This window comes from Cicer arietinum, chromosome 6 (assembly GCF_000331145.2).
Source record: "Cicer arietinum cultivar CDC Frontier isolate Library 1 chromosome 6, Cicar.CDCFrontier_v2.0, whole genome shotgun sequence".
NCBI lineage: Eukaryota > Viridiplantae > Streptophyta > Magnoliopsida > Fabales > Fabaceae > Cicer > Cicer arietinum.
Window position 1 is genome coordinate 66842212 of NC_021165.2, and position 13978 is coordinate 66856189.

Below are 13978 nucleotides of genomic sequence, written 5' to 3' on the forward strand. Positions count from 1 at the left end.
GTATAGTGTGTTATACAGGAAGTTTTGTTTCACATTGTTTAAAAGTAAAAATAATGGTTTATTTAATCTTATGGTATGTCTTTCATTTTGTATATTATATTGACTTAAATAGTCATTTTATGTACTAAAACAAACAAAAAAATTTAAAAATTTGTAGTGCAAAATTTGAAGGAAAAAAATATACTATATTAATTGATACATTTTAATTTAAATTATTTTATAAATATAAAGAATAATTAAAACCGATCTTTACAAATTCAAAAACTAAAATATTTATTTATTTAAAATATAATTTTTTCTTTCAATTTGTACACAAATTTTCAAAGATTTTATTTCTATTAATGCAAATTTAATCCCAATTTATCTCTACTTAATTTTCTATTAATCCAAACTAGCAAAAGGAAATTTTAATATTTCTCTCTTCCTTATATTCATATAAACCACATAAAGTTTCTACTCAACATGGGCTGGACCATGACTCCAACTGGATTTGAAACGGATCCTTCTAACTCGATCCGTCACAAAATGGGCCGATCCGGGCCCGTTTTCATTACTCGACTAGAAAATAGTTCGTATATATTTCTTACACGCCAAACCGGTAAACCCTAGAACCGGCTTGTTCCTCTTCCTCCGACGCACAGGTATGTGACACTTCCTCTATTACTCTCTGCTAATTGCTTTGTTTCACTCGTTCATTCATTAAAATATCGCAGATTTTTTATTTTATATTTTTTTCTTCATGAATTAGGGTTATTTAACAGGTAGAGTTTCTTTCCTCCCCGCAACTCATGGCTCCTAAAGGTAACTTCACGTTCATCTATTTTGTCTCTTCAATTTTCCGTTTCCGTTTTGTGCGCATTTCAACGATAATTTTCCTAGTGGAAAATATGTGTTATTGAAAACTTTAAACTAAAGTTAATCAATATGTTGTGAATCGAAAAACATGAGTAGTGCATTATTTTCTGTGATTTTCTGTGAAATATTTGTCATTTCGTTTTATTTTTGATTGAATTTAGGGAAATTGGAAGAATTTATTTTGGCTCACCATATGATTGTAGTTAATGTTATAGTTAAGAATTTATAGTACTTCATTATATGTTTGAAAATCTTATGAATTAAAATAGTTAATGTTATATTATAAGCTTTCCGTCATGAATTATAGTTAAGCTCTTGTATTATTGCTCTGTTAGGTTAAACAAATTAATTAAGCTTTCATAACATAAAATAAAGTCAAGCTGTTTAAACATGATTTATAAGCTGTTTTCATAAGTTATTAGCGAGCTTATTGAAATAAGCTGTTATGGACACGTCATAGTCTGTTTTTGTAAGCTGTCACAAATACTGGTAATACAATTGCCTACCTTTTGTAAGTTAAATTGTTTCATAAAACATGTAATTTGCGAGAAGATTCTATTGCAGAAAAAATTGTTGGATATTTGTTTTTTATGTGACTTATTGGGGGGCTTTTTGTGCAGCTGATGTTTCTAAGAAGACTGATCCAAAGGCACAGGCCTTGAAAACTGCCAAGGCAGTCAAGTCAGGCCCTTCCTTTAAGAAGAAGGCCAAGAAGATCCGTACCTCTGTCACTTTCCATCGCCCAAAGACACAGACAAAGGATAGGAACCCAAAATACCCTCGTATTAGTGCCACACCAAGGAACAAGCTTGATCACTACCAGATTTTGAAGTTCCCACTTACCACCGAGTCTGCAATGAAGAAAATTGAGGATAACAACACCTTGGTTTTCATTGTTGACTTGCGCGCTGATAAGAAGAAGATAAAGGATGCAGTGAAGAAAATGTATGACATCCAGGCAAAGAAGGTTAACACCTTGATCAGGTGAGCATTTATGCAGTGATTTTTTAATGCGAGTAAATAGTCTGATAGCTCATCTTGGCTAATAGCGGTTTTAGACTGGTAGTTAATTCCATACCGCACTATCCTTTGCAGGTTTTGTTGGGGTGATACATGAATTTTGAAATGATTTCTAGTCTTTTAGATTTACTTTTTCTCAGCCTTATTGAACCATTTCCGCCCTATCATTTGGGTTTTTACAGTTTTCTGTTTTATTGCTGAATATGTTTGGGCAATATTACTACCATTTCCGCCCTAATGACTTAATAATTTGAGTCCAAAAGCACAGGGTTGATAATTTCAGTTATGAAATCTTGAAAAATGCTTAGGGATATCACAGAACAATACTATCTGTACAATTTAATTAATTAATGTAGTTCAATATGGAGTTTGCAGCTACAATATCTAAACTTGAATTCTGAATTTGTTGCAGGCCTGATGGTACCAAAAAGGCCTATGTTAGGTTGACTCCTGATTACGATGCATTGGATGTTGCAAACAAGATTGGGATTATCTAAGTACCTGGCTTTTCTCTGGTTCTATTTAGATGTTAGACAGTTCTATGGTGATCATTGATGGAAACTTTTGGAAAAGGGATAAGTTCTATAATTTGTGCTTTGTTGTTTTGTATTTTTTGTTTCAATTGATGACACTTATCAGACCTTGTGTTTCAATTTTGACTGGAGAGTTATTTAAATTGATGATTGACATGAGCACACATTAAAAATTTTCAACTTTTCTCAGAATTTGGGTTTTGTTTAAACATATTTTTCAAAGCTGAACCAACGCATAAGGGATATATAGCCAGTGCTAGGGTGGGATTTTTTATTTTTTAAAATTAATAGGGTGCTCCCAGAAAAAAGAAAAGATTACAAAGGCACTAAAATTAAGAGGGGGCAACAAGGTTGGGGGAGTTTGATGATGAATGATTAAAGTTTGTGCTTCACGGTCCATATTAGTCTGTAAATCACCACATTTGTTGGGCACAGGGTAAAAATAATGCCCCAGTACACGAAAAACGAAACTGTACCCATTGGTATCAGATTAGTTGATAAAATCCGCGACTGACATGGAACAAATAGATAAAGGTATTTAAAACTATTTTGTAAGTATCCATGATCCCTTTGAAATCATTTCGTTAACCAAACAATTGATTATGGTTATATTTGTTATCTGGTATCAATTGGTTAGCTTATTGCTGTAATTTGTATTCAAATAAATTAGTAAAACTAAACAACAGAAAGATAAAAAAAAAAAAGGTTTTTTTATTTCATAACTTGTAAGTTTATTTATATATGAATCATTATTAATCAATTAATACATATGCTAATTGAATTCTAACCAATTAACTAACTGATTGGTTAGTTAGTTATAACATCCAATTGTTACATTACTTGAATTACAAATCTAATAATTTCACTTAATTCAAGTATCTAAGTGATACTACATCTGACATCTGTCTTAGTTCTCTAATAATATAAGTAGTTTGGAGCTTGCACTTCAGTTTGACAATATATGAGCTTGAACTTGTTTTTTACAACTTAATATCTTAAAAAGTGGAACCTTGTCTCTATATGTTTGCTTGTCTCTATATGTTTGCTTTTTCTATAAGATACATGATTTTTTGCTAGATTGATGGCTGAAACTTGGTATTTACTTATATTTTTAAAAATATTATCATTTTTTATTTGAAGTTATTTAATTAATTACTCTCTCCATTCTAAAATAATAGTTATTCAATTATTTCACATGTATTTAAAAAAATGTATAAATGAAAGAGAGATAATAGTATTTTTATCAAATTATCTTTATTGGATAATGGTGTATTATCAATGCCATAAATGTATAGTAAAATATATTATTGTGTAGATCAATAAAATGTAATGTTTTTATAATAAATTATTTAACAAAATGACTTAGTTCAAAGTAAATTATGGAGTAATTTGGTCGTCATAAAAAAATATGTACATATCTTATTGTTTTTTATGGTTTCTAGAATATAAAAAATGGTTTATAATTAAAAACATAACATTATTTAATTGAAAAAGTTTAATATCACCAAAAGTATATGATTATAATAAGATGGCTTTCTTTGATGCATTTTACTAGAAAACTAAATGAATTCATTTAGGTAGGCATTAAAATGGTTTTCTTTGATGCATTAAAATGAATTCCTTACCTTAACTTTTATCTAATGCTTGATCTACAAATTTCAACTGTGATGTATATATAGAAACTGAGAAAAACAGTCCTAAAATAGCATCTGGATTTTGCTTCACTAAGTTATCATGACATGTATCTGTCTGTTATCAAATAATAATAACAAGAATTTTGTCAAAGCGAGTGGAAAATGTCTTTAGAGGTTGATGAATGATTTTGAAACCATTTGTTAATACATGAAGCATGAAAACTGTGTTTGCAATTTGGAAGATGTTTTAGCCATTCCCCTTCTTCAAACTCTCCCAAACAAATGGAACTGTCCACATTACTTGGTTTTTGTTCACCTTCATTTTTCTTACTTGGAGATGATATTAAGGAATCTTCATTGTATTGGTTGCCAACTAGCTTTGTCTTGTTTTAGGTACTAACTATCAAAGGTTTAAATATTGAGATTCTTGTGACATACAAAATGTAATAAACAAAAAATTACAACCCACTCTCGGTCTCAAAATAATTGAATCATTTGATCATTTTATATATATTTAGAAAAATGTATAAATAAAAAGAACTACATTGAAAATTGAAATAGTCAATTATTTTAAGATAGATTATGAGATATTTTCAAAATCTTGATAAATATATGTATATATAATTGGTTCTAATTAACATGATGTTGTTGATGATTCACTGGTTGTGTTCTGTATGCGCAACAATAAGGCACAACTGTTAAATAAAACGAAAAGTCATGCGCGAGACAGAGGCGCAAGACAACCACTAGACTGTTGCAACCAACCATTCAATCAATATGTGAACATTATATCTATATACTCTTTCACAATCTGAATGACAGAACCAAAATTTGTACCTCTTTCTCAAATGACATTATTTTTCTATAAACAGTGTCACTTTGGACATAATGAAAACGCAAAAATTTGGAGATTGCCCTCCACTTTTCTCATTCATTCTTATATTCTAAGTCATCTTATTCTTCTTTAATGCATGAATTAAGGATAAAAAAAACATTCTATACTATTGAAATATACTCTTGATGTGATAATACAAATCATATCAAAGTTTTCTAAAGCACTCTAAAGAAGATTCAATGGTTATCTCATTTGCATGATTGGTGGGGCGAATTGAACCTAAAGGTTAGTGTAACAACACGTTTTGGAATTTGCTACATAAAATCTTCATCAACAACTTCACTATTAAAGTTTTGCACCAATTGTCACCAATACAGTTCCAAGATAGATAGAGTATAAATTCATGCTAAATTTAAACCAAATAACAAATTGTTATTTTGATACTCGTAATAGTAAAAAGTTTGCATCGCAAAGATGAAAACTAGATTTAGTGGCATAAAATAAAAAATCCTAAACTTGCAAATTTAAAGAACTAAAACATCTTCAACATCTTCGAGCTTAGCTCCTTTACAGCTGCAGTATGATGTTGCAGTGTTAAAATTGGATAAAGATTGTAGCCATAGAGGAACCAATCTCAACATTCTCAACCAAAAAAATCCTAACTAAAAAGTGTTCAATCAAAAGGATGTTCTGCCATCCCATTTACACCAATTGTTGTAGCTCCATTTTCATAAGTGAAAAAAAATAACCTATGAGGAGAAAACTTCATCAAAATCATTGATACCTTTGTCTCTTTCTCGACTCTAATTGAATCCTGAGACTTGAACAAGAATTAGAACTAGAACAAAACTTCCATGTATTGTTCAATGAACCATGATGATGATTACCAGCAAAATTAACCATTGAAGAAGCAGAACAAGTTGAAACACCATTTGAAGATTGCAAAATTGAAGAAATCTTCTGTTTTTGTGGAAATGAAATAGACTCAATTATTCTAGTCTCATTCTTATTATTATCACACTCTTTGATGTTCAAAGGTTGAAACTTTATATCTTGCAAAGGTGGTGGATTTCTCCAAATTGGAAGTGGTCCTGCAAGAAGAATTGTTTGAAGCAAAGGACCAGAATCAAGCACAGCTTGTAAAAGTTTACCCTTTTGTGGCAAAACTCTTTCTGCTGCTAAAGAATCTATAACAACAGTTCCAGGATCACACATTGGTTTTTCAATAGGAACAGCCATGTTCAAATAATTAAAGTCTTGAACTTGAACAAAATTATGATGATTATTGAGATAACCCATTTTGCTGTTTGAGAATTCAGGTGAAGAAACAGGTTCAAAGAATGAATCTACTGGTGGTGAACCATGTGAGAGACTACTAGATTCTGTGATTGTAATGCTTGGATTTGGAACAAAGATTTCTTGTAAATGATGGATTGGAGTTGTTGTTGGAATGAGGTTGTAGTTGATTACTTTTTGAAGCTGGTTTCTTGCTTCATCTCTTTCTTGATAAGCTGTTTTGAGTAAGTTGAAGAGTTCTGTCTTCATGTTTTTCATTGTTTCTAGTTCAACTGTTGCATCTAGAAGCTTCTGTCTTAGTTCATTTTCTCTCTGGAAAATCAAACAAGGAATACTTTAGATGGTTTTGTAGAGAACAAATTGATGGAAACATTTCTATATCAAACTAGTTAATGACTTAATGTTATCAAACTTTATTGCATGTTTGATTTTGTGGTAAATGGCAAATTAGAGTGATTTTGTAGAAATTTTACTTTGTAATTTTTGTAAAATTACAGTTATTTTACTATTTTTAATTATATATAATATATATTTATTTTATTTAATAATTTTTTATATATTGAAAATTTCATTTTCTTTTTTATAAATAATATAATTTTAATATTTTTAATTTTATTATTATCTAATAATTATTATTCTATTGTATTGATTATAATAAATAAATTTTAAATTTATTGTGTATTATTTTATATATATAAAAGAGTGCATAGGAGAGACAGACAAATTTGATCTCTATTTAAAACATAGATGAAACACAACTTTCAATGTAATATGAAAGAGAAGCAAATTTTTCTAATTAATCAAATGTAGAGAAGACAAAATATTAATGTAATTTTTTTTAGTGAATTACAAGTCTAAGTCATATAAAAATACAAGAATATAGAGTAGATCTTCAAAAAGAATGTCAACACACTCTCAATACTATAAGAGAATAATTGAAAAAGCAAGTGCCTTTATTGACAAAATGAAATCAAGACACTTCATATAGAGGAAAGAATAAGGCCAACATTGACATTGTCAATGTTAAAAAAATTAATGTGTTAAAAAAACTGAGATATACAATTTATTTGATGAGTGAGGTAATAAGAATTTTTGCTTTGGTTTTAACTTTTTAGTTCTATGAGAAAAAATTATTAGTAATGTAAAATTTAGTGGGAAGCTAAATAAAATATAACAAAATATTGCTACGGCCAGAAAGATAATCAATCTAAACCTTCTACATAATGCTAATATTAACTATTCTCCTCTTATTAGTCTATATTGAAAAACAAAATATTAATGTGCCAATAATTACAGCCTCCATCCAATTTAATGAATCATATTACTCAATTATAATATAGAAAAAATAGGTTTTTAATTCTTAATTTAATTACCAAATAATAATATTATTAAATTAATTGATATTTTATTTCGAGTTCAGACTCAAATTCAAAACCTCATTCTATAAATAATTATAATAATATTTATCGTTTATTCTAAAAAAGTTAAAAAAAAATAAAAAAACAATATTTTACGGGTTTGTTACTTTGATTCTTCTGCCAAAAGACTAATTATTCAAATCAAATAAATGAATGGAAAAAAAGAAAATAGTGAATCATACAGTGATAAACAGTCCAAAGTAATGCTAAAAAAGAATACTAATCATGAGAGAGAGAGTAATATATGAAAGAAGCTACTAATGGAAAAGATGAACTATATATTAAAAAAAAAATCATATATGCAATAACACACACCTCTTGGTACATGAAAACTGAATCCAGTTCCTCCATACTTTGCTTCTATTTGAGAGCGAAAGGGAAGAGTGAAGATTGAAATTCAAAGTGTTGGCAAGAAAGAGATACTCTCTTATTTATAGAGAAAAAAAATCCATCTTTTATTTATAAGATTTAATACTAATAATAATAATAAATAATTAGAAAAGGTGGTAATAACAAGCCAAGGTTTGTAAAAAAAATCCGCAGAAGTAAGTCCATATCAATTTAATGCTAAAATCTTCATCAGAGAAGAAATTGGAGTTTCCAAATTTAAGTAAGAAATATATGATTTGAAAATCCCTGAAATCCTCCCACTTTTTTAGGAATCGTGTCTATTTTATGTAATTTAATTTTTATGGTCAATGATTTATTTCAGGTAAACCTTCCTAATTTATATTCCCTCTTATCGTCGAATTAAAAATTTAAAATTTATAAAAAAAATAAATCTCTTTTGTTTAGTGTTTACGCGGTTTGATATAAAATGTCAATATCTCTTCATAAATAATAATTAAATACATTTAGTGAAGATATAATTCCACCTGTTTGGGATTATGAAACAGTGTTAGGTAAGAAGCATATCACTATGCTGCAGTACTAGAAATATTATTTTGGTTTTGGGCTATAATGGGTTTTTTAAATAATTATATTTTGGCAATCTTAAAATCAATTAATTATATTTTTATCGAAAATAAAATTAATATTTCTTCATGGTTTTTGGTAAGAAGGTATATAAGTGAAAACTATCTATACATCATTGAAAATATATTTCATCCAAATTCGTTTTTAAATTAAAATTGAGTTACACAATATTTTATTGAATTTTTCATCAGCTTTTAGGATTGTTTTTTTTTTTACTTCATAAAAAATAACTTCCGGAATGAATATAATTAGTTTAAAAATACTTAAGCAAATTTTCTTTTAAAGATACATAATTTAAATTAGATTTTAAGTAAGATTCAATTTTAATAAAAAAAAAAATCATTCTCTAATAATTTTTTTTAGGCTAAATAATATTTGCGGTCCCTTAACTTAATTTCAATTAATATTTTAATTATTTGTTTATTTATTTATTTAGTCATTTATTTTAATTTTAAGTGACAATTTGATCTTTTATGTTTTAAAATGTCAACAATGTTATCTTTTTAATTATAAAAATTCATCAAAATTTTCAAACAAAACCCATAAAATTAATAATCATCTTCAATATAATGAAATTTTATCAACTGCATAACTCAAACATTCAAATAAACTCATATTTTCATCTCCAACAATATCAAATTCATCAAATAAAAAATGACAATATGAGTTTATTTAAAGATTTAAGTTGTGAATTTGATGAAATTTGTATTATATTGAAGATGATAATTAATTTTGTGGGTTTTGTTTGAGAACTTTGATGAATTTTTGTAAAAAGGAAAGGATAACATTGTTGACATTTTAAAATATAAAAGATTAAATTGTCACTTAAAATTAAAATAAATGACCGAATTGAAAATAATAATAATAATAATAATAATAATAATAATAATAATAATAATAATAATAATAATAATAATAAAAAACTAAAACGTTAACTGATATTAAGTTAAAATTAAGTTAAGAGATCAAATATCTATTTAGTCTTTTTTTTTTTTTTATAGTTCATTGCTTTTGATTCTATTTTTAATTCTATTTTTAATTCAAATTTATAAATTTATAATGAAGTTATTTTACATCAATAACTTTTTTTAACTCGTTGACATCTATAATTCTTGTTATACAAGCCACAATCCTATATATATATCTATATATATATATATATATATATATTTCCAATTATGCAACATAAATGGTCAGTCAAATTTCTTAAATTTTAAAATAAATGGTTCTAATTCTTTTTATACAAGCCACAACCCTATGTATATATATAATTTTTTTCAATTATGCACATAAATGCTCAGTCAAATTTCCTTATATATTAAATTTTATAATTAATGGTTCTTTTTGTTTCCTTTTTTATAGTATTATCTACCTATTTTACAACTTTAAATTACAAAATAATTTTCACTTTCTTCAATAGATTGATACCCTTTCATTTAATTTGACATTAAATATTATGTAAAAAAAGGCTAAATTACATTTGTGGTCCTTTAACTTAATTTCAGGTAACGTTTTAGTCCTTTATCTTTTTTTTTTTTTTTTTCCGACTTGGTCCTTTATTTTAATTTTAAGTGACAATTTGATATTTTATGTTTTAAAATTTCAACAATGATATCCTTTTTTATACAAAAATTCAAAAAAAAATTCAATCAAAACTTATAAAATTAATTATATTCTTCAATATAATACAAATTTCATCAAATTCGTAACGCAAATCTTCAAATAAACTCATATTTTCATACTTTATTTGATATTTTTAGGAATAAAGGACTAAATCGGGAAAAAAAAAGATAAAGAACTAAAACGTTACCTAAAATTAAGTTAAGCGACCACAGATGTAATTTAGCCTACAAAAAGTTACTCTTCCACTTCATTAGAATATATCTCTTCCGTTTCACAAATCAAACACAATTAAAATACGGTTCTATCTTTTATACAAGCCACAACCCTATGTATTTAAATTCTATCTGGTTCTTTTATTTTTCCTCATCCCAAGTCCGTTAAACCAAATATACCATAAAACTTGATTCTATTTGTTGGTATTTTTGTCTTCCAAATTAAAATAGGATTAAGTTTTTTGGCGTACATATAAAAATTTATTGTTATAGAATTCATTCAAAGGTACCAATTTTGGAATATGTTGATCATCAGTATCATCTGAATTTTTAAATAATTTTTTTTAAATCACAAATATTATAAGAATTATTCTCACAAAAAAATTAATAACAAATAAATTAAATATAATTTTTTAAGCTTTTGACACTTAAAATTTATATTTAACTCATTTTCTTCTTAAAAAATTCTAAATTTTTATATAAGAATTTCTTATAATGTTTAAAATATGTCTACAACTTTTTTTCTTCAAAATTCCAAATGTTACACATGAGTTTAATTAAAAGCTGAAACTGATATAAAACATTTGAGAAACTATTGTTTGAATTTTTTTTTTAAAGAGATTACAAATCAAATATGATATAATTATAGAAGTTTGGATATTCTCAATTCAAACATCTATCAATCTTTGACAATCATCTTTGTTTGTTTTAATTTTATTTTTTTTTATAATATTTTTATTAGATTGAAAGTTTATATAGTGTAGATCATACATGTCAAATTTTACAAAAATATAAAATCATTTGATATATTATTAAGATGTATTAAAATTAATATCTTAATACTATATTAAATAATTTTATATTTGTGTAAAATTTTACATGTAAGATTCATACTATATACAATTTCGATCCAACAAAAAAATTAAAATAAAATTTTGAAAAATTAAAGATAAATGAGTAATTGATATTGTAAAATATTCTGATAGAAAGAATCCATATAAACTAAAAAATTATTTAACCTTTTGTTTAAAGATGATCCCTAATTGTTTAAACTTCTCCCTTCTTTCTTCGCCCATCGCTTGTTCAGTTCTTTTCCACATACACATACTCTCATCTTCTTTTATTATATATAGTTCATTAATTATAGAGTTGTAAGAAGAGTTTAATAATAGGTACATGTTTTCTATATTACCATTTGAAAATTTGTTGATAATTATTTAATGAAAGTTAGCCATACACATGTGGGATAAACATCAGTTCGTAAGTGCCACTTACAAAATTATTTAGGTGGCAATTTTTTATTTATTGTTGGATAAAATTATCTATAATTTTTTAAAAACAAGTTAAACTTCACCTTAATAATAATGCGAAGCTGAAGTATGTATGTTTGTGTAAAGAAAAAAAGCTACTACATATGCATGTGATTTCTTTATACATAAAATGTCTAACTTTTGTTGTGTGTGCAAGAGAGGCAATTGGGATTTGAATCTAGAGCCTTCTATATAGTGCCCAAATCTCATTACTAGACCAATCTTAATGGCTTCATAAAAAGTTTGACAATATATTCTAAATACTTTGCTTTCCCCTCTTCTACATAGTGATTGATTTTCATTTTATCTTGAAAAAAATGGATATTATGCTTAGGAGTAAAAATAGATTTAGGAGACGACATATACTTATTGTTAACCTACGATATACTCATATCTAATTAGATTTTTTAACATATAAGTTAGACCAAAGTTTTTTTTCAAAATTATTTTATTAAAAAGATCATTCTAGTTACAAGTCTCTAAAAAAAGTTTTTAGATGGACCTACTTAATTAAATATAAACAAATTTTATTATTACTATTATTATTATTGTAATATTAAGTTTTGTATTGCGTTAACATTTTCTGTAATTAAAATATATTGATTTACATTAATTTAAAAAAAAAAATTAATTGTTCATAACATTTCACTAAATATTAAAAGAATCAATATAAATTGTTCATCTATGTCCACAAAAATGTTGAATCATGAAGAGATATAGAGGATCATCACATTAAGTTAAAAATAATCACACAAATAGATCTCACACTACATTTTAACAAAAAAACCTTAAGACAATAAATTTACGAGTTGTCTCATTTAATGTAGTACTTAATATCTAATTTTTTATCCAAATATAGTTTCTTTTTTACTCACATTTGATATAAAAATAGAGGATCATCACATTAAGTTAAAAATAATCACACAAATAGATCTCACACTACATTTTAACAAAAAAACCTTAAGACAATAAATTTACGAGTTGTCTCATTTAATGTAGTACTTAATATCTAATTTTTTATCCAAATATAGTTTCTTTTTTACTCACATTTGATATAAAAAAAAAAAAAAAAATTGAATTTCATTCCTCGTGTTCATTCCCATAATAGGTTTCATCTTTATGCATGACTTAAAACAATGTAAAAGGAGAAAATTCATTTTATTTCATCTATAGTGCAAGACTATGATTTTCTTATTGAAATCATAAATTTTCAAATCTTTATAAACTTTAAAATCTTTATGTTCTCAAATGTCTGTTAAAAATTTATTTTGACTCTTAAATTTTACATACACCACTTAACATTTTAAATACATAGGGTTCTATCTGTTATACATGCCAATTTTTTTTTGCAAAAAAACTTTAAAAAATATCAAACTAAAACTTAAAAATAAACAATCCAAACCTAAATATTTAAGTCCCTACTCAAAACTTTCAAATCTTAATTGGAGCTTATGTATTTTTACCCTGGCTATGCCTATGGCTATTATTGTAAAGCACACGATGGTTTCAATTTTATACATTATCTAGCAATGGGTATACTAGATTGTGCTGTGCAGTACACGATTATATAATGCCTAACTGAACCTTAATAAATATTTCTTGATTTTGCATCTTTTCTCATGCCCTCTTATTCTATATATATTTATTTATCATTCACATTAAGGTCGACACTCATTCTATATAACCCCCTCTTTTCGTCCCTTCAAAATAATTGAATCAAACAAACAACTTGAATTTAAAATATTTCTCTCTAATCAAAGACCCTTAATTAAACTTTTAATATTAGTACATCCATGTGCCACATAATCGAAGTATCGTGCACAACTAGACAGTTATTAAAAAAAAATGTAGTGCTATTGTTGTCGCTGTAATAAAGTTTCATCTAGAAAAAAAAAAGTATGATAATTTGTATTTTATTCATAGCGGAAAATTATTATGGGTTTAATTTGTTTAGGAAACGTACAAAAGTTGTTAGTTACAATAAAGTTAGTTTGTGTAGGACAAAACGGTTTAAATTAATTACTTGAAATAAAACTCGTCACACGCTCTTAATACAATGTATCCAGCGTCTCAACACATGCATTAACGTGTAAGCATTAACAATTAACAATACTAATTTTTGCTTTTGTTCACTAGTGCACCGCTGAAGGTTGACCCTTCTACAACTAAATATTAAATTTTACAATGTTACGTGCCTCAAAATTAGTCATTTGTACTTACATTATAAATTCCGTTTAAAGTTTAGAAAATTTAATTTAACTGATAAA

General features: G+C 26.2%; 2 protein-coding genes across 2 annotated transcripts; one reads left to right on the top strand and one right to left on the bottom strand.

Annotated features, from left to right (window-relative positions):
• Positions 1–536: 536 nt before the first annotated feature.
• Positions 537–2588, top strand: LOC101509208 (large ribosomal subunit protein uL23-like). Its single transcript, XM_004505838.4, has 4 exons — positions 537–641; positions 749–801; positions 1476–1839; positions 2288–2588. The coding sequence occupies exons 2-4, from the start codon at positions 789–791 to the stop codon at positions 2370–2372; spliced, it is 462 nt and encodes a 153-aa protein (XP_004505895.1). The 5' UTR covers positions 537–641; positions 749–788; the 3' UTR covers positions 2373–2588.
• A 2515-nt stretch (positions 2589–5103) lies between these two features.
• On the bottom strand, positions 5104–8130 carry LOC101508892 (uncharacterized). Its single transcript, XM_004505836.4, has 2 exons — positions 7907–8130; positions 5104–6485 (listed from the first exon to the last, which is right to left on the bottom strand). Exons 1-2 carry the CDS (start codon positions 7940–7942, stop codon positions 5652–5654), a joined length of 870 nt encoding a protein of 289 aa, XP_004505893.1. The 5' UTR covers positions 7943–8130; the 3' UTR covers positions 5104–5651.
• Positions 8131–13978: the final 5848 nt, after the last annotated feature.